The sequence below is a fragment of the Pagrus pagrus genome, assembly GCF_965226575.1.
Source record: "Pagrus pagrus genome assembly, chromosome: 21".
Taxonomy (NCBI): domain Eukaryota; kingdom Metazoa; phylum Chordata; class Actinopteri; order Spariformes; family Sparidae; genus Pagrus; species Pagrus pagrus.
In genome coordinates, this window is record NC_140208.1 from 3,970,373 (window position 1) to 3,992,111 (window position 21,739).

At 42.9% G+C, this 21,739-nt stretch overlaps 2 protein-coding genes across 8 annotated transcripts in view; one reads left to right on the top strand and one right to left on the bottom strand.

The window, feature by feature from the left end:
• Positions 1-13,747, bottom strand: part of tanc2b (tetratricopeptide repeat, ankyrin repeat and coiled-coil containing 2b) — a gene marked incomplete at its 5' end in the record, with an annotated part of 160,030 nt that extends 146,283 nt beyond the window's left edge. For 4 of the 7 annotated variants that reach the window (XM_084341345.1, XM_084341344.1, XM_084341340.1 and 1 more), the window contains one exon: positions 13,244-13,746. Of the gene's footprint in view, positions 1-13,243 lie in introns of all 7 variants that reach the window. The other 3 variants (XM_084341343.1, XM_084341341.1, XM_084341346.1) reach the window with 2 other exon arrangements.
• A 4,213-nt stretch (positions 13,748-17,960) lies between these two features.
• LOC311250884 (uncharacterized protein) lies at positions 17,961-21,735 on the top strand. The gene is made up of 7 exons (XM_084343014.1): positions 17,961-18,085; positions 19,313-19,476; positions 19,675-20,443; positions 20,797-20,966; positions 21,049-21,158; positions 21,246-21,365; positions 21,568-21,735. Exons 2-7 carry the CDS (start codon positions 19,338-19,340, stop codon positions 21,697-21,699), a joined length of 1,440 nt encoding a protein of 479 aa, XP_084199140.1. The 5' UTR covers positions 17,961-18,085; positions 19,313-19,337; the 3' UTR covers positions 21,700-21,735.
• Positions 21,736-21,739: the final 4 nt, after the last annotated feature.

Consider the following 21,739-nt stretch of genomic DNA (forward strand, 5'->3'; position numbering starts at 1 on the left):
TGCACGCTCAGGACGAGGTGTCTGCGATCTCCCCTGACCGTATTTTGTTTTTGACAAATAAAACACAGGTCACTGCGGACCAATTACTCACATAAACAGGAAGAAGGGAAAAAAAGAAGAAAAATCTCCGACCGTTGTCATCACCAATTAATTTAGGGAACATCTGCTGAGATATCAAGAGAACAAGCAAAGATACGTTTGTGGCTTAATGACTTGACGGCTTAATGACTTCTTTAATTGTGTATCGAAAGTAAAATCTATTGTTATTCCATGTCTCGGTCTGAGTTGTAGAAATAAACAGGGTTTCTGCAGGATTCAACAAGATATTAAGACTTTTTAAGACAGTTATTAACGCAATTTAAGACCCATTTTATGTCTATACTGGCAAAAAAGAAAAATCTCAAGTAAGTCCTTAGCTGGAGTTGCTTGCACCTGCATTTTCTTTTCAAAATAAATGCCATAATAGCTGTTTGATATTCGATATTGTGAAAAATATCTCAATAATCGATAATATCTAATATTGGCCCAAGCCTGGTTTCTAATGTGACTGTCTGGCCTTTACCCTAAAACCAGCGCAGCACTCTTTTCCACCTACTTCAGCAGCCTTTAAGCACAGGTGCCCTTTCATCTGAGCTCCAACATGAGGAACGCTGCCTCTTGTGCCGAGACCTTGGCTCATTAAAACATCAGCCTGGAGAAAGAGGCTGAAAGGTTTTGAACTGACACTCAGTATCAGCTGTTGAACAACAACCACCTCCAACACCTACTTATACTAAAACCATCCTCAAATGTGTTCAACATTTATCTCAAGAAACGAAAAACTGAGCACTGAGCAGCAGGCGGCAGCCGTCTGCGCTCTAAGCGGCAGGTACGGGATTGAATGACGAGAGTCGAGCACATCGAGTTAAACGGGATCGACTTTAAACAATACTAACCTTCTTAACAAACACGTGCTGTCTGCCAAGTCTACACTCAACAGAGCCCCAGAAGTCTGCAGTTGCTTCACAGCCACAGTTATTTTGGACACTGGATTGGTCTTAGTCAGTTGTGATCAAGATGAATGAAACGTTTAGGCAAATGGAGTCTGAACGCTGTCCTGGCAGAGGGGCTGCAGCTCTCTAACAGCGTGGAGAATGGGATATGGTCACAGAGCTGGTTTAAAGCATCGGCCAAGATTAGCCCCTTTCTTAAAATGCATCTCATTACAGCAGTTACATGTAATAAAAGAGTGGGAGATGATGGGATTCAGTCCTTAATACCGCAGCTAGCATGGCGGTGAAGCCACATGGGAATGTGCTGCATAAAAACAACGACTGACCAGAAGAAAAACATTATTTAAAAGAGCGGGGTCCGAGTTAATGATGGCTCTGTGTGTATAAATGTGTTTGTGTTATGGGTCTGTGCTCACACTGTGTCGTTAGCTCTCATTACCTCTGTGGCTCCATGTTAAAAATGTATGCTTCAGGGCCTCCTATGTCTCGTTGGCTAAATGAAGAGGGAATCTAATATAGTTTCCTTGGAACTGGCATTAACACTCTGTGGGGCTTTCAGCTGGATATCAATTAGAGGCTCATTAGGCATTTAGCGATGGCAGACCCTCTGGCTTCCTGTCGCCCACTGTGAAACTGGCTGACCCTGACCTTGAGGAAATGCCGGCGCTCTCAGTGTCTTTTAGCTCTGGGAGATCGCCTATCAAGCAACTGTATCAGACATGCTTCCTTTAAGTCTTGAATTTCGGAAAACAAAGTGTACACGTAGCTGCGGGATGCAGAAGTGTAGTCTTTGTCCGGGCAGGCAAAGCCATTTTCTGTAGCATGAGATATAATAACATACTTTAATATTGACTTATGTCATTGCTTCTTTAATACGAATTACATTGTGTGTTCCACTGCTACAAGTTGCTAAATTATGTTAGTGATAAAACAGCACTGGGTGTCCAGAGACAAATGAAAAACTGTTTCCGTGCCAACTTCCTTAACTTCAACCAAGTCACAACACTGCGCTGGAAACGGGGCGGAAATATGCCTGTCCACCCGTGAATCATGTTTAAATCACTACTGATGGGAGCTGGAGTCAATAAATATCTGTGACTGCTGCAGAGTCATCTGACTCGGGAATGAATGCTGATTTTACCCTTTTCCACTGAAGACAAAACGCACACTTGTAACTTTCACAAGGGAAACTGTGTGCAAATCAAAAAAGATATACTCAGCTCTGAGCTTTTAGTCCGGTGTGAGAGCGTAGCGTAGAGGGAAAAATGTAGAAAATGAATCTGTTAAAGCCGAGTCAATTAGGAAAGCCGGTGCCAAAATACCTTAGGCAAAGCAGTACATCTAAAACACTGCACCTCCGGCTACAGAGGTTAGCTATATCATTTCGGAGTGCATTGCTAAACGTGGGAAACCGTTCGCAGACGGAGAATACATAAAGGAGGATTTCCTGAAGGGCGCAGAGGTTTTGTTTGACGGACTGACGAATAAAGACACCATCACACCCAGGATTCAAGACTTAACTCTGTCTGCGAGCGCTGTTGAGAGATGCATTACTGAAATACTGACACTGCGTTGCACTAACTGGTGATCCCAGTTTGCATTTTACATTTTAGCAGCTTAAATCACAGAGAGAGGGGGACCCTGCATAAATATTAGACCCACATATCTAAACCCTGCATTTGAATCTAATGGTAGATCAGGTAAAAGTTGGCTTTTGCAAACGGACATCAGATATTTTTACTGTAATACAAGCTGACATGTACAAACAACTCTTATCCGAGAGGCTCCAACAGTTGCTTGAAATGCCAGCCTAGTTAGTTCTCCGGGCAGATTGCAGGGGAATGCATTTAGCTCTGCTTAGTGCTGCATGTTTGCGTGTTTACTCATCTAACCTCATGCAGCTCCTCTTTATTCTTGCCCCTCGGTGTGCAGTTTGGGGCAGAGGTGGTATGGAGTATTTTTAGACGGACTCAGAGGGGACTCTATGTTCACAATGGACTCTCGTGGCTGAACGAGGACATATTTTGGTGACTGGAGGCCAAGCAGCAGACCACTCCCCTACCTTAAAAACAAGCCACTGTTGTTGAAAACCACTCACTGAAACTGGCCCCGGTGCTGCTGCATGCGGACTCTTTTCATATCTTTTCATGTCTGGAATAAAAATGGGAAATTCTCGTGCAGACTAGTCTGCGTTTATGCACAGGGTCTTTACAAAACTGTGTTAGACAAAGTGCATTATAGTTAAGTACCACCAAAGGGTACAGTCCTGTAGCTCCCACAGTAAAGCTAGAGTGGAGACTTTTCATTCGCGAGGGACAAACCAACGCAGCTGCGAGCACTGTGGTCAGTGATCTGACATTTGGTTGAACCGAGAGAGCGTCTTTTTGATCTGCACGCACTTTCCTTTTTGAAATTTACAAGTGTGCGTGGCCTGAGTTGGCCCGAGTAAAACACAATAGTTTGACTAAAGGGAGTCTTTAAAAATAGCCTGCATACCATGCCACGTAGCATCACAGGGCTCCAGAGTGACAGTCGGCAGAGCAGGAGCCACTTCACTTAGCCACTTAGCTTTGATTCACTTCAGAAAGATGTGTTGCTTGTGGGCACTGTATTCAGCGCGTTTAGTAAAGCATGCTCAGTGTGTACTATTGCATCTTTTATCAACGTAATATCTGTAACTACACGCCCGTGACAACACCGCCTGCCGATCTTAAATGTGTGTGTAAATGTGCTTTTGTGGGCTTAGTACCCACAAACTAGTTCAAAGCAACAACAAGAAGACCGACTGTGCCTCATTTTCATCTCATTATTTTAGTGTTCAAATCTGCAGTTTGCAAACTCTGCATACTGTTGTATTTCATCTTCCATTCAAATGAAATCAGGGACACGAATTAAATATGAAAAACTGCAACTGACGGTTATTTTTATTACAAATAATCTGTTGATTATGTTTTAATTCATTGTTACTTACTGATATTATTATAAAATGTAACAGAATATAGAGAAATGGCTATGGCAAAGATATAAAGACCAAAAAATACTAATCACAGTTTCCCAGAGCTCAAGGTGACGTCCTCAAATTGATTTTGTTGTCAACATTTTCACATTTAAGAATTCGAAACCAGAAAATATTTGACATTTTTGCTTGAAAAACGCCTGAAATGATTAATCAGCTGTGACATCTCTAATTTGAAAAGATGGATTCTACAAATGTTTGACAATTAATCAATTTTTCAAGTTTAAAAACACGATGGATATTATTCTGTACATGAATATAGCCTCAAGCAACTATTTGCCATGGAAAGCAGAGCAGCTGAGCATGTGTGTGTGTGTGCGTGTGTGTGTGTTTGTGTGTGTTTGTGTGTGTGTGTGTGTGTGCGCGCGCATGTGTGTTTGTTGTAATTCGAGCTCCTCTGTTCTTTGTTTTGGCAGCCGGGCTGGACACACGTGCGTGTTTGTGCGTGTGAGTCTCTGTCCTTCTCCGTGTCTGTTTTCAACGTGGCGGCCTGGTAAGAAGCTTCATCACGTTACAGCTGAACAACACAATAACAACAAAACGAGTTTCTGGAAACATCCGAGGTGGAAAAATAAGCTAACTGAATCTTGAGTCGTGTTTGATCGGCGCTGTCTAGTCGGACAGTTTGATCCGAGTTTGATGTAAAACCTAAAATGGCAGCCGTCTGGTGACAAACCGTCTCGTTTGACAGCCAAACGTTACACAAAAATATGTTTGTGAAAACTTTCGAGGCGATGCATTGGCTGTGCAGCAACAGAACATTGATTCGGCACTGCCTCATTTAACAGTTTGATCCGAGTCTGAGCAGTGTGTGTCTGGATGCTGCTTTCTTTGGTTTTCCAACTATACTGAGCGGACGATGCGCACATCTGTTTTAGCCTGAGATGCTGTTTTTCAGTCAGTGATAACCGATAACTCACTTCCAGATTGGCAAAACAAAAAAACAAACAGTTATTCGACTACAGACCGCATGGACTTAAAATCCTGCAAAGTTTTAAAAGGCACTGCATCATACAAAGATAATATTAGCACAGAGATGTTGAACTAAGCAGATGTAATGAACCTATGATGGCGTTAATGATACAGTAAGGATTTGATATCACTACACATAGGGATATAACGTGAGAACACCCTGCAGACAAACTGTGAATAATTTAAATAGTGGTGGTACACGACTGGATTCAGCTCTGCTCTGCCTGACCATAAACCCAACTGGCCTCTCATTGGCTATTAGCTCACTCCACTGACGGACACGAGGTCGTATCAAACATCTGAGATTTCACGTTCATTCTTAATTGGAGGGTTAGGGTTGAATCTTGATCCTGTTTAGCTGGGAAAATGGGATTGTTTTCCTTAAACCCTTGAAATTTTGGTCCACAGCCATGTGTTTTATTGCAGTACTTTCACATAAAGGGCATCATTGAAAACAGCGCTGGCCCAGACCTCAAAACAATGCTACTTTTCATAAAAATCCTTTTCTCCTACACTCCTACGCTCCTCGTCACACCCTGTTTTAGCACACAAAGCCAATGGAAGCAGCTGTATTAGCAACAACGTCTCCACTATGTTCAACAGACACAGAAATGCCTCGGCAAATTATAATGAAGTTAACCCATTAATGGCTCTCCACATCACAGCGCTGAGGCCCATCTCCCACTGCTAGCTGAGCGCCACACACACGGGAACAGTGGAGCTATTTAGATACGACAGAGCACCAGTGTTTCAACGACAACTTCACGACGGCCCACGGATCGCGTTACAAAAGCCACGGCGGCAGCGGTGTCAATGTATGGGCATTAAGGAGGTGACATGGTGGTAACCCTATTTGTCTTGCGCTGAACCCATTATAGGCTCGCAGTTAAAATGCACGCCTTTCATGATGAATTGCAAAGCCCCTGGTAATCTGCTAATAGTGACGGCAGATGTTGTGAGCGAGGAGGACGAGCGCGACACTTAGATGATGATGTCTCGTGTGTGCAATAGAGCAGCAACTAACAATTATTTCAGCCCACCCGCCAGGATGAAATGTTGGCAGTCAACGTCCTGCAAACCACAGATGTGTTTACATGTATACGTGTCAAACATACCGCGTTGACATTTGTACAAATATCGCGGTCACATTACATGTTTGTGACCTGACTTTCAAATTAGGAGGTGGAGGGGATGATGGTGGAGTGAGAAGCCAGTGACTGGAGTTCATGGATGTGTTGCAACATTTTTAAGCGTGACACCACTGAGTATTTTTAAAGAGACCTTGAGACAATTATCAGCAATGTTTCTGACAAAAAACAGATATTTTTGACGGAAAAGTCGGGATATATCCAGCCATGTTTGGCCAAAACCCAAAGATTACTTACTTACTATCATAACTGACAAAGAAAAGCAGCAAATCGTCTCATTTAATTAGGTCGAAAATATATAAAGTATACAAAGTAATGAGATTGATGCATCGATTAATCAACCTGTCCTTGCAGATCTGTGTGCACTGAAGGAGACAGGCCAAGAAAATACCTGGTGGGCGTAAAACTAGGCTCTATCAGCATAAAATCAAACTGGGGCAGCGGAGGTCACCGGTTGCTACCGCCACCATTGCAGAGTGAAGGCTGCTGGTATCATAGCTGTTGTTCCAGCCTTCAAGCCTGATAAATACTCTGCCATTCATCTGCCTTCAGCAGCTGGGGTTGGCTCAAGCAGCTGCCTAATAGGCTAACAGGGATCTCTGGTTCCCCGGGGGAAACTTTTGAGTGGCAGGCTGATTGGATAGAGCTGCATAGCCGATCTTTGTTATCTAACAGTCTGGCGATCTTGGCAGAATCAGGTAATGTCATGTAATTTAAGAGGTAGCACACATGAAAGAATGCATGTAACGCTTCCACTTGTCCGGGGAGCGGTGATTAACTTGATTTCATTAAAGCTGCAATGCAGCAATAAGCTCAGAGACTCCAGTCACAGCAGCAACTGCCAGTATGAAATATTTCAGGGTAAACTACAGGGGAATGGGTAGAAATGACTTCCCAGACATCCCACAGCGAGAGCAGGCCATCTCAGGCCATGTTCACACAGATACATCAGTATGAACATGTTGTTACATGTCACCATCTCTCAGACCTTATTAGTTTTTTAAAGATAATTTCCTGAAGCCACAATAACATGCTGCCAAATAAGAGAGCACCACTTCAGATTTCTTGTGCAGGCCTCGAGCCAGCAGCTGTTCTCCATCTCCACCAAGCAGCTTTCTGTTTAGTATGTGTTGCTTATTGTTCAATTATATCATGATAATGAGAAATAGCAGTATAGATGTTCCTTTCCACGAGAATTTGACATTTAACATCTGAGTTAATTTACCTCTGGAGGAGACGGGCCCATGTATAACCAGTACTGATGTCTCAATGCTGTTACCGATACGAGAACTTGGCTGATACCAAGTACCGATCCAATACCAGCGTGTTAAAAACAGCTGTGTCCTACTAACTCTGTACAGATGTGATATGATTGCTATCATTGTTTTGTGGCCTGGCTCAGAACAAACCCTGTGTAAAACATGGTTGAATGGAAGTTTCTTTTATTATCCAGTTGGACAGTCAGTCATAACTACACAAAGAACACAAATATCGGGAACTGTAAGTTTGCTGACGTGCCTGAAGTTACACAAGCTGCTTGCCATTTATGGATGTTCACTTATTGTTCAGTAAAATGATCTGTTAAGTTGCTGACAGGTGTAAAGGACGCTGCTAGGAAGTAGCAGGGTCCAGATTCATGGCGAATACATTTCGTGGTATCGGATGTGAGTAACTACACATTAAGTTTCAAAGGAGGAGCATTAGGGGCTTCACAAATAGTGTTTTTGTTCTTCAGACATATGCATGCAGGTTATGGTGGAGTGGAAAAGAAAACCTGGATGTTGATCATTAAAATGAAATGCTCATTTTGGATTTAGAGTTGAAACCATAACGCTGGAAAGAAGCCTTGGATGAAAGTGAGAAGCAGCAAAGCAAACAGCAGAGGAGGGTATGAATGGGGCCACCAGCTCTTATTATTATCAGATCTCATTACACACTTTCTCATATGGGACGTACAGTAGTGTCGCAATAATACCACACTACTATAATGATGTGTAAACAGCGACTCGTGGGAACCGAACACATGCTCCTGCGAGATATAACGCTGTAAAAAGCAGGCAGACACGAGTGTTCAGTTATAATATATTGATGCAGCGCTCCCATCTATTGTTATGAAGCTGTAACTAGGTCTACATATCATAATAGCCTCCCTTGTATGAAGCAGACGAGAACACTGAAGCACTTTGATCCTGCGCCGTATTTTTTCGGTCGAGCTGCTGGATCCTTTTTTAAGGTGTACGTCCAACTCCTTTGAAGAGAAACAGGCAACAGCATGTACAGGAAATACAAAACAGACTCACCGGCAGCTTTCTGCAAAATCTATTCTGGTGTTGGTTTGAAAATCCTTTCCCATACAAACAGCACATATTCAAAACGCTGTCACACTGTCGTCGCGGTTTTTTATTAAAAGCGCTGCAGTAACAAAGCCGCAGAACGTCATATGAAGTGGTATTTGTGAGGAATAATACACCCCAGAACAACCTCTATTGTCTGAGACTCCTGACTCCTAACGCAAACATCACAATCTTTCCATCTCGTCAAAGGCAGCGCGGTACAAGTAGGTGAGAAACACAGTGGAAATGTACCCATCAGAACTTAATAAATGTCACCGACTCCCAGCGGCACAGGAGACAAAAGACGTAGCAACGGCTAACCACGGCCCGAGATGAAACGGCCCGGCGTACCTCCGGTTCCACTCACTAACAAGAAAGAGTGAGGCGCGAGAAGAAGACGCCGTTTTCGCATCATTATTACATAATCAAAGGGCCGCGACGAAATGAGGGACATGCCGGGGGAGAATCCGTCCCTCATTAAAGGAGTTCAGTGCACCGGCGTCTCTTCCAAATGAGGCAATTTGGGAGTGTTTTACAGGCTATCAGGAATATCTTTATCCACACATTTCTCCACATGTCAAAGCCGCTGCTGGTGTTTCTCCGAGATAGATGTTTTTCTACTGACAATATTCGCCTTGCGCTTCTTAAACGACTGGCTCGCCCCCTCCTCAGAGCCTAGAATTGAGTTACTGACCAAGAGAGACGTAAATTATGAGCAAAATATCAATTTCAATTCCATTTACACTGCATTTTCTTCCCCAAACTGATGATTCCACACATACATACAAAACTAAACAGCCAAGCATTTTTTTTTTCCGATAGGCCTTCCTGTTTTTCCCTGACTGCTTTCTGCTGATTAAAAACAGCATAAAGAGCACCGTTTCCCTCAGCGCTCAGTGGAACGAATAAAAACATCCCCGAGGACGACACCTTTATTCCCCCCCCCCCCCCGTTCAGGAAATAATCTCACATTTTCAGAGCTGATACGATTCACCCGGTGATGTCTGGCTCGGTCACGGATGCACACCAAAAGAGCTGTTTTCTACCTCATTAAAACAACAGACTGTTTCATATCCGAAGCAGCAGTCAAACACTCTCGTGCTGTCAGAAGTCTCTTAATTAACTCTGACCACTTTAAAGAACACAGAGTGGAGAGTCAGATATAGTTTTTACTGGTATCGTTTTATTATTTTTGCTCGCAAGTTGGAGGCTATAAAGCCGTCTGCAAACAGCTGCTGGCGACTCTTCAAAGGGAAAGATAACGAGTTTAAACTTTAACACTATAATGCAATATGTATCTTTAAAGTCGAATATGTTTGGTGCTATTTCATAGCTGCAATCTGCCTTTCTGATGTTGTGTCCTCTCCTGATTTAATCAGTGATCTTCTACATTTCCAGGAAATGACCCACAGAATAAAAATGTGCTTGGTCTGTGCTTTCCAGAGCTGACGAGATAACTGTCGAGCAGATTTTTCATCTGGCAAACGCTATGATTAAGATTTGGTTTGGGTTTAGGCACAAAAGGATGCAGCTGATCGACAGAAAATGAATTGCCGACTATTTTAAATAATCGACTGATCATTTCAGTCATTTTTCAAGCAGAAATGTCAAACATTTGCTGGTTCAAGCTTCCTAAACGTGAGGATTTGCTGCTTTTCTTTGTCATTTATTACAGTAAATGAAGAGTCTTTGGGTTTTGGACTTTTGGTTGGACAGAAGAGGCGACTTGAAGATGCCACTTTGGGAAATTGTGATCCATTTTTTCAGGGTGTTTTAGGACTTATCGAGCCTGGGTACGTCAGAATCTGACCTGCTTTGTCTACTTTGTAATCATGTAACAGTAATAAACCTGTTCATGCTGTTGTTTTATTTGTTTTTATGGCACCGGCTGAAAAAAAAACACTGCTGCAGTCACTTCTCTTGGGACGACAGACTCCACCGTACCATCAACTGAGGCTCGGTACATTTTTGTCAAAGTGTTTTATGAGTTAATTGTCGCCGTAATTGTTGCATTGAGATATCTGAATATTTCTACCCAGTGGAATAAGAAAATCATACCAATCAACATAATGGAATAAACGCCAACTATCACATTATTTTTAATTGGTGGATATTTCTATGGAGGATTGTTCACTGAGACCCAAACTGAGCCTTCATGTGAACTGTATTTCTGACAGTGCTCCTCAATTAGGGCTCCGTAATTAATCACATAATAGCTGCGATAACGATTTTCTCCTGAACCGTAAATTAAATTTCATCTGTGGAAAACGCTGTCACGGAGAGTTTCCGGTGTCTACTTAAAGTTTTAGTTTTGATTGAAAGATTTGAAGACGTGTTTTATTAAAACCGAACACTTCTTAAGTCGAGTGTGAAACCGAAGGCTGTTTTCTGTCAACTCGAGTTTAGGAGAGATCCTTCACCCATTCGCCAAAGCAGAATCTTTTCTGTTCTGACCTTTGGCCCGTCAGCGAGCGTGACAGGAGGGACCGCGTTGGCTCGGACTGTGGAAAAAACACAAGGCCTCCTCGCCTCTCTCCCCCCACTGAGCGGGGAGCGATAAGAGCCGAGAGACAAAAAGTTTTTGGAGCTGGTCGACTACAAAAGAAAAAACATCCATGATCTCATAATGGAAAACCTCCACACTGTGTGAACTCAGATGTGTGTCGGGAGCAGGGTAGCAAGAGAGAAGCAAAACTAGCGCGTGTCACTGATGTGATGAAGGAACGCTTTGAGGATGACTGTCTTTTATCTGCGCCGAGCCGAGCTGACAACCGAGAAGTTGAATAAAAAAATAAATAAAAAAAGAAGTACAGCTAGACAGCAGTCATCTCGAGCCTCATACAAAAACCATGAGTGCTGGAGCCACAATCTTAGCAGCTCTGCAGACCTATTTTTCTGATAAATGCTTCATCGCAGCACTTCTCTGGATGCTATAAAGGCAGATCTTTTGTGAACGTAAGAGCGTTTGTAAGCTGCGCCCCAAAAATGACATTTTTTTCCGTGACAGTTTTGCCATTTTTTATTTTTTATTTTTTACAAATACGCGCCCCGTTTAATCCGAACCGCATAACCGAGAAACACAAAACATCTAAAAACGACTGCCAAAAGGTTTTCACGTCTCGTAACATTCCCCCGTTCGGAGCGCACTTATTTTCCACCATATAAAGTGCTGAACGGTGATCACAGGGAAATAAGCGTTTTCCCCTTCCAAACAACAGGCATTACACAGATTAACAGCCTTTGTTGAAACATACTATTACCACATAAGTCGCTGTCGAGAAGGACCAGATGTCAGATAATAGGCTGTGCAGAGTGAGGTAGGTGCTGGCCTCGAGCCATTGAGCAAGTAAGAACAGCTCCTAACATATAAACCTGTTCGCTTTATGGAGAGCGCGTTGTCTGGGTGGGCAACCCCCCCTTCACCTCGATACTGTGTGTGTTGAATGTAGGTTACACACAGAGGATACAGACATCTGAAGCATTTTTAACCTATAAGTAACCTCCATTCATTGAGCACAGACCTCTGTTTTCATTTTATGGTACCCTACATGGTCTTTAAACTTAACATAATGTCACTATTTCATCTTAAAATAACAACTTCAGTGTAATTTTGCCGGTACAGTGTCTTGTAATTGGGCGAATGGTGTCTCTGTCACAGCCGCTCCGCCCCCCCATCAATTATTCCTGCACTATGTAACTTCAGAGCGAGGGAAGGATCACAGCGTCGCACACTTGTTTACTTCAAGACGTAACATTGCTCTGACATAATGACTTTCGTTTGCTGTTCGCACCTACATTACACCTGACGTTTGTATTTACGACAGTGGTGTCGCGCTCAGACACTTTGGGGAGGGGGCGCCAAATCGCACCAAATGTCAATTTCTACACAATGCTGCTTTAAAGGGGCACTACGTAGTTTTGGAGAAGAAATTCAAACTCAGAATTTTGATATTTACAATATTAATGAGGTAATGACACAAACTCACTGAATAATGAAGCTGTTCTCAAGGTCCCCAGGACACTGTTCAAGCTAGAAAGGTGGCAGGGTCCGCCAAATATAAACAAAGGTTTGTTTGGTTTATTCAATAATATTTAGTTCATTTTGGCATAACTTCTCTTCGCCAAAATTATGTAGATATTCATTCGATTGTGCAGTAACAGACAAGTTACCAACTAACTAACCGACTAACACCAACCCGCGGATGCTAGCAACCGTTGCTCTGTGAGGAAGCTTACGTAAACGCTGGAAGTGAAATAACAAATCATCTACAGGCTTGAATAGGCAAAAGACAAAAGAGATTATAAAAGGTCTCATTTTCAAACTCACATATGGCGAATAAAAACATAACATGACTAACACAGGTGAACAGCTGAACTGAGCCCCTTTGGGACAAAACTCATCATCATGTCCCCAGTGTTATAAACCATATAATGCTGCAGACACATGAAGATGTGTTGCACAGCTGTTACATGAAAGTCATAAAAAAAAAAATTAAAAATCCATTACACATGTTGCAGTGCGCTTGTTATTGTGTACAAAAGGAGCAGCTAAGTCTATCTCATTAAACACTACTGGGGGTGGTTATTGGCTGAGCTGGCTGGGCTCTGCCTCTGAGCAGCAGCAGCAGCAGCAGCAGATATTATAGGTTATAGATTGGCTGCTGCTGCAAAGAAGAGCCTGACACCTCCAGCACACATATGTCATGAAATATAAATCACATAAACTTTAAGATGCAGGTGAGACTGGAGCAGAGAGTGCTGTACATAATAAAGATGTGTTACCTTTCCTGGACTTGAACCTTTGTGTTTTTCCAGCCAGTTGTGGCATCACCTCCGCGCCTCCCCTGCTCCGGAGCCCTGTGTCTGCTGCAGCGCTCCGTGCCGCCGCCGCCGCCGCCGCTGCTGCTGCTCCTCACTCCCGACCAGCGGACCTCCTCCTCCGCTGCACGTTTCCCAGCCGAGCCTCTCTTGACATGAACTGCACCGAGCACAGCGGCTCCGGTCAGTCCTCTCCCCCCTCCCGCCTCCCCTAAAAAAAAATATTGCAGAAGACGGTCACAGGAGCGACACCCAATCGGGTGTACGCGGCGCAAAGCTCGGTCTGCAGCAGGTAGCAGCTGCCGGGACTTGACGTCCGCTTCACGGTCCCCTAAATGTGCCGAGCGTCGGGGGGCTCACACACACTCTGGTGGAGTCATGTGTGTGTGTCTGTGTGTGTGTGTGTGTGAGTGTGTGTGTGTGTGGTGCAGTCAGAGCCAGTCGGTGCCCAGTGCCACGCAGCGCCGCAACATGGAGCGCTGACCTGCCTCTCACTGCGTCAAGCCCGCTGCACCTACCACGCGTGACACTTCCGGCGCGAACTTTCAAAATAAAACCGCAATCGCTGCAACATATACGAGCTGGGGAAAAAAAACAAACGAAAATCACCTCTAAAACACACATTAATATGAACACAACACATGTATTATAATTTGTGATCATCCCTTCTGTATTTCCGGTGTTAATCGGTTTATCTGTGAGCGGCTTGACGCAGCTGAAATCCCCCCTGAGCACAGGGACAAACATACAGTGGGGGGTGGGAGGCAGGCTTAATGAATTATTTATGATGAAAGAAGGCACTAATACCTAAATCATTCATAATTATTCAGAGGGAACAAGGTCGATGCCAATCAAACTTCCATCCCTCTGCACCATCGTGGCGTCTGACATTTGGACTGATAGATGGAGAAAGAGGTTGTCCTGGTGTCAGGCATTATCCTGACCTCCTCCTCCATCAGTCAATAAAATTACAGGCCCATCAGCCAGAATTACAATCATGGCTGCCTTTATTGTGAAATTAGCTACAGCTGACTTAAACTGAAGCTCTATAAGGCATCAATTTAATCTATTATAATCAATACACAGTTTGCTGAGAGGGTTATTTAAAGGAAAATGTTGAAATGTTTTGAGAAAGCTTTCTATTGATTATATTTGTTGTTGTTCTTGTTGTCATAGTTTAAAATGCCTCTCTAATTAACTGCCACATTAGTGCTGATTCATAGGCCGATGGATTATTAAGTGAATGATAATGTGCTTATCTGGCTTCGGCTGTAAGCTACTTATTCTCTCATCGCGTGATTAATTCGCAGCAAGTAATCAAGATATGAGCTTAAGAGGTAGAACTAGTGATGCACGATATTTCCAATGTTTCCCAACTCATTTTGATTGATTAACGATGCCGATATACGCACATACTTTTCTCCACAGGTGCATCAACAAGTCTCTCCTTAAGTTATTATTTTGCCTAGTCTGGCAGACACTTTTCAAAATGTACACGTTCTCCAGGCAAAGAAAGATGAAAGCTGCACAGTCAACAGTTTGCATTGCTTTGCATAATTAAAGCGTCGTCTTATCAGCCTGTCATACCGGCAGGACGATGCCGATATTTCCTTTTAAAGCCTTTACTGGCTGAAAATGTTGTGCATCCCTCAGGCGAACGCTTCATTGCAGTTGCCTCGATAATGTGATTTTTTTATGTTTGTTTTTGGGGGATTAGTATATAGCAGTGGTGTACTTGGGATGTTTGAAGGGCAGGGGCACCAGCTGTATGCGATGGGGCACCAGTGCACAGAAAAGGCAAGTAAAAATTGACTTGCTAGCTTTTGTGACCGTTGAGCGTTTGTGTTCGTGTTTTTTCCACTTCCCCAGTCGTACAATTGGGTCAGACATCTGCTTGCCGAGGCAAATTTTTACTTCCCCTTATACAAATTGTTTTATTTATTAGTGTTACAACCATTGTCAATCTTTTGTGTGTGTGTGTTTACTTGGCTTCTCTTTGTTTCAGGAGGCTCTCGTAAACTAACTCCTCCCATGCAACCAATCAGTGGCACCTACAAAACAAAAAGCCCTTCCTCCACCTTCAGCAGACTGTGCTCTCTCTCTCTCTCTCTCTCTCTCTCTCTCTCTCTCCACACCATTTTGTTTGTTCATTGTTTTCTTTCATTTACTGAATAAATCATGTTTAAGCTTCATCTTTATTAATAAATCAGAACAAGGACTCAGTGTGTCATGCGAAGCAATAAAAGTGTTTTGCTTACAATAATGTTATTTCCGAGGAATTAAGTGAAGTCTTCAGTTGTCCCATACCTCATTATACACCAACAGTTAATAACAGTATTGTATTGTAGTAAATACAGTAGTACATACTGTAAGTTCTACAGTAAAACAGTGAAAATACATTACAGTAACAATCCCATACAGTATAATACTTTACTTCATTTTACACTATGCTAAAAACTACTATAGATAGTTTTACAGCACAGCTGGATAATTGTTGCCAGTCAGTTACTGTTAATTTGACAATAAACATGTTTCAGTGCTTTTCCAAGGTTGAGTGAAATGTTCAGAAAGAAAAGGCCTGGAGTGCTTCAAACACAATGTGATGAAGGTGCTCTTCGTTGGGGAACACAGACATTTTAAAAAAAGAGAGAGAAACATCCAAGACTCTTCTGGCAAAAAGGCTAAAAATCCTTCACGGCTGTTTCATGCTTGAATTCTTAGAAAACACTGACAATGCATGCAAACAGTGCAGATAAATGCTCTTTCTTCCTACCAAGTGAACCACTCCCTTTCATGCCTTTGGTAACATTATTGTACGCAGTATGTGTGTAATATGTCGGGCTTTTCAATTATTACTCAGCTGGTAGGAGAAAGATGTTCTACATTATATCTAAAGAACGGTGCGGTGCCGGAGGAAACCCTAATTAAAAGAGAAGCTAGTCCTTAACATCATTAAGACATGCCAACATCATGCATCTCAGCTTGATGTAACTAAATATATGCTTCAGTTGGCAGGCATTACAAATCCACCAAAGGACATATTTGTACTTTAAAAGGTTCCCTCTCTGCAAATAGTAATGAGAAATACCTGAGGGAGGCCCTGGAAACTGGCTGTGGTGCAGAGCTCCTGCTAGTGTGAGTGTGATGGACGAGGTGGTCACAGATAGCAGAGTGGTTGAGGCCCCCCAGCCTCTGGAAACACACATGCTTCCACTGGCAGTGAATCAAAAGCTGCCAGGGCTTCCTCTGCCCCCGTCTTCCTCTGTACTTCCCCCCTCTGCCTGAATATAACGAATGAAAACAGTAAAGGTGAGCGTGCAGCTCGCTCTCCCCCGAACAGACCGCGAGGGGAGGTGAGATTAATGGAGGCCTAACACAAGATTGTGGGGAGATCAGAAGAGTCGTGGGGAGCCAGAGAAAGTAACTCAATGAAGCCTGGCCCCGGATCTTCTGCTAATCTAGTGGAGCTCCAGCTCCTCTGGCACAGCTGTGTGTGTGTGTGTGTGTGTGTGTGTGTGTGTGTGTGTGTGTGTGACGTCAGTCAATGTCAGACTGGAGGATCAGAGTCGATGCTTTTATCAGTTATACGTGTGAAGAGGGGGCAGATATCCAATATAGGCCTGTATGACTCTGAAGTATACCATTCTGCATGAGTATATGTACTTTAGGTACTTTAAGTATATTTTGATGCTTGCACTTTGAATGCAGGACCTTTTCTTGTAAGAGTACTTCTCAGTGGTTGAAAGTAACTAAGTACATTTACTCAAGTAAAGTACGTGATGCTGTTACCAGACTTAACAGAAGCAGTGGAATGAAACCTACATGTAGTTAACTACATTTACTCAGCTACAGTGATGAAATGTAACTAGTAACACTAACTTTAGTACTGTACTTTGGTACAGTTAGGCTCAGTTTTGAGGTGCTTTACTTGTATTTCAACTTTATGCTACTTAATACATCATTTCAGAGACACATATGGTACTTTTTACTCTATTATATTTATTCGTCAATTTAAGTTGCTAGTTACTTTGCATACTCAGATTAATAACACAAAATATATTCAACAAATATAAGAATATGTGAAAATGTAATATTGAGAAACATTATATCATACTTGTTTTCATGAATGAATAAACTGAATAAACAAACTGATCTTAAAGGACAACACAGTTTCATACTGTTTTACTTTGTTTACATGTGGCGGACCCTGCCACCTTTCTAGCTCCAAACAGAGTTCTGAGACCTTATTTTCCTCTGAGAACAGCTTTTTTATTAATTTATGGCAAAAATAAGTATTTCTGAGTATGTGTTATTCAACATTGATATTGCCAATATAAAAATTCTCAGTTTGAATTTCTTCTCCAAAACTACATACTGCCCCTTTAATGCATTAACAACAAGGGCCATAATCCGATAATTAAGTTATATATTCTGAAATGTATAACGTGTAATAATGAGGTTTTGGTACTTTTTTATTTATTTATTTATTATTATTGTTTAATAATTTAAATATATGTATCTTTTTATTTAATTACATCATTAAGCATAAAGAGGTCAGCGACTAATGAGGAAATAACAAATACAAAACAATACAGGCTTAATTGTCCGAGACACTGAGGCTGAAATAATCAACAAAACGTCACATTTACGGTCAAAAGTCAGAATTTTAAATGTTGCGTGAAGTTGCGTCGGTCATCAGGCCTGCTGTCTCCATGGCAACACGTCCTCCGGGCTAAAACGCAGTGGGGGGGGTGCTCATAGGTCAGCCTCACTTCATCCTCTGCTGCCCTCGTCTCTGACATCGAGGTGAGTCATGTAATGAATCAACACGATGAATTATCAAGTCTGACACTGGGTGAATGTGTGTCTGACGAAAAATAAATAAATAATATTAAAAAAAGTCGATTTAAAATGTAATTTTCACGCTAAATGTACAATTTAAACCTCTCTCTCCAGGTTGACATCGTTTATTTTAATGCTAATTAATCTGAATCTTAATGAGTCTTAATTTCCATTTTCCAAAAGAACACTGAGGTTTATTTTCCTCCAGGTTTTTTTTGGGAAGTCCTGCTGAAAACATGATGAGTAGCCTGAAGATGTTTTGGTTGGAAAGAAAAGAAAAACAATGTTTACTCACTTGACAACCTGTGTAACTTAGCCTGAGGCTGTAACATCACCCTGACTTCTGGCTTCAGAGTAGCAGCCTACCGCTCACAGTCGATTCACCTGACTTTCAGATACACCTGTTCTCGCTGAAGTCCTGCTTTCTCCAGGATTACTTCACACCTGATGCAATCTGAGCCTGCAAATGTTCTTCCACACTAGCAAGCTGCCATCTGTTGTGTTTCAGCGTTGTACCTCAGAACCGGGAGTGACGGACAGATCGCTGAAAATTTGGGGTGTGAAGGTTGCGCAACAGTTTAACAAAAAGATCTGTCAGAATCAGGATTAAAGGCGGGAGGAGGAGAAGGTAGATTCGGCGATGAAACAAGTTAAACAAAAATAAAATGGCTCCATGCTGCTCGTCCAGCGTGATCTGAGTCCAGCGTAAGCCCTGAGAACCCAAACTGATTTGAAAAGATGTCGCTTACACCCATTTTAAGACAAAATCGTCACTGCAATACGACTGTTGCAGCACACCAGCGACAGGCATAACGGACCTTCATGGTGTAGTTTGGTTGGGTTTAGACAGGAAGACTACTCGGTTAGGTTTAGGAAAAATATCATTATGAGGGTTTAAATTGAACAGTAGTCAACAGTGAGAGACAAATAGATTTCTGATCCTGTTTGAATTGTCCCATGACTCACGGGTGTGATGTTTGTGAAATAAAAAGAGACTTTTTCAAATCAATAAAGTCATTTTTCGGTGAATTGTTCCTTTAATCCATATATAGAAATATAAATGACACCAGCTGTGGGATACGCTTACAGTTTGTTACCACAGTATCATTACAGCAGCATCCATCATGCCTCCTAACAGCTTCCCAGGACTTTGTCTCTACACTCTGAACCCTCGTCTCCTGCCACCTGCAGTTGTTTCCCTGCAGCTCTGGGGAAAATGCTTCGTCCGAGCCGGGGGTATAAAGGCTCGGTGTCCTGCCCTGCAGCTTTCTCCAGTGCGACCCAGAGCATGACCGCAGAGCTGGCAGCGACTTCAAAGATGCCCCGCAGAGGAAAGGCCCCCCTGGCACCCAGATGTAAGTTTTTCTCGCTGCAGGTTGTGGCAGGATGCAACCAGCCAGGCTCCTCGCTATTTTTTTAAAAACCCATTGTTTTCATAGCTTCTATGAGATTTCACAAAATTCACTGTTATTTGATATCTGCTGTGTTTTTATTGCAAGCCAATATGTTTGATTTCTTTTGGCATCTTTTTTTTTTTTTTTTTTCTTTCCAAGGCAATAAAGTACACCCTGCCCAGTATCATAACAAGCACAGGTCTGAGCGTGTGAAGGACGGAGTATTAAACGGATCCACCCAAGGGGAAGCCAGCGAGGGAACACAAAGCCGAGACATCCTGAAGAGCGAGGACAAGACGAAACACCTTTTCGGCAAAACAAACACTGAGGAGATCACAGACTCTGAGCGTCCCCCCAGTGCTGAGACTGTGGACGACTTCCTGGGAGGTACCACCACAGTCCCGTATCTTTCCACAGCTGATATACCCTCCAGTGAATCTGAAGAGGAGGAAGAGGAGGCAGATGATGGCTTACTGGACTCCTGGCAGGACACATACAGGGAATATAAGGAAGTTTCTCAGTCAAGATCAGCCCCTGCTGTCCTCTGTCACAGCCCTCTGAGCCTGGAGTCTCCCACTGCACAGTCGAGTACATCAGCATTTTCAGCTGAAGCACCTGTGAACACGGACGGATACAGTCCACAAACTAGTTTCAGCTTTCAGCTACCACACCATCATCTGCATGAGCTTCAAAGCAGCTGGCAAATGTCACAGACAAGCCGTCAGGAGGACGCCGCCGCTCAGACAGGGACCAGTACCACTCACACACAGCAGTCTGCTACTGAGGCCTGTGGTCCAAGTACATCCGGACAGCTAGATAATCTGAGTGTGGATGATACCAGATACAGTCGAGGAGCCGAGGGAGGAGCTACTGCTGCCCAGAGCACAGCAGATAGCAGCGAACAGATTGTATGCAGACGCAGAGAAAGGTGATCAAAGATAGAAACAAGGGCTGCACAATTCATTGAAATAAGAAAAAAATGATTCAAATCCAAATCAAAGAAGCTGAAATTTAGCAGTAACGGTTCTGCAGAGGCGGCAGAGCAGATAAAACAAAAGACAAAAAAACTAAAACATGTTTGTTTGGTGCCGACTTCAACATGTCACATAGGTTTTTCAGTGAATTTCCACCAATCCTGAATCATATGTGAATAGCTGAGACTTTACTCGCAGTTCATATAGTATATAATTGTACTCTTAAAGGGTCACTCCACCAGTTTTACACATTAGTGTGTACAGGTCTTGGAGAGTACTACTTCATATGCAAAAATTCTCTCTGTAGGTCATTAGTCGGGTCGTCTAACGAGGAGGATGAGGACCAGTGTCGGATCTGTCACGGTGCTGACAGTCTGCAGACTAACCCGCTGATATCACCGTGCCTGTGTTCAGGAAGTCTGAGCTTCATTCACCTCGACTGCCTGAAGACATGGATCCAGACAAAAATTGATTCAGGTCAGTAGATAGCTAAAGTTGAAAAGTTCACTGGGAAAGAAGAATATATTTAGTGTTAGGCATGTTGTTTCCTCTCTTGCAGGGTCAGAGCTCCGTGTTGTCAAAAGGTGTGAAATTTGTATGGCGGGGCTAACACTGGACCTCGACACGTTTGACCTGGAGGGTTACTGCAGGAGACACAGATGTGAACAGGTAAAAAAAATATATAAAGAAAGAAAAAACAAAAACCTGTTGCTTTGATTCATGACAGCACTTCTGTCTGCTCCCACCTGTTTTTAGATGGACTTCACCCGATCTATGAATAATGCTGAAGTGATACCTGAACTGTCGATCTGGAGGTCCATCCACTTCAGAGTTTTACTGCCAGCACTGATGGCATTTTACAGCCCATCCCCCGCGGTAACTATACCTTCCTGAAGCATTTGTGTACTTAGTCATTCAGCATGTTATTGCACAGAATACGTGCTGTAGGCTGGCCCAGAGCGAAGCACACAAATAACCTCTACACTGGCTCTGAAGCCGAGGTGGAACGTAGCTACTTAGTACATTTACTCGTGTAGATCTGTTTGGTTTCATGTGGTGTTATTACATCTGTCCTCAGGTTCTGGTAAGTCTAATGCATGACACCTTAGCAGGGAGACTCAGAAGAATCAGAGAGTCCAGGAGCCCCTCACCAGAGTCACCGGAGCCACCAGAGTCCCCAGAGCCACCAGAGCCACTTGATGACACTTGATCCTGAACGAGTATCAAAATAAACCAGAATGCACCTAATT

Coding starts and splice junctions, on each gene's coding strand:
- LOC311250884 (XM_084343014.1), top strand. CDS start 19,338: ATGCTTCGTCCGAGCCGGGGGTATAAAGGCTCGGTGTCCTGCCCTGCA. Junction 20,967..21,048: donor CCAGACAAAAATTGATTCAG/GTCAGTAGATAG, acceptor CCTCTCTTGCAG/GGTCAGAGCTCCGTGTTGTC. Junction 21,159..21,245: donor GGAGACACAGATGTGAACAG/GTAAAAAAAATA, acceptor ACCTGTTTTTAG/ATGGACTTCACCCGATCTAT.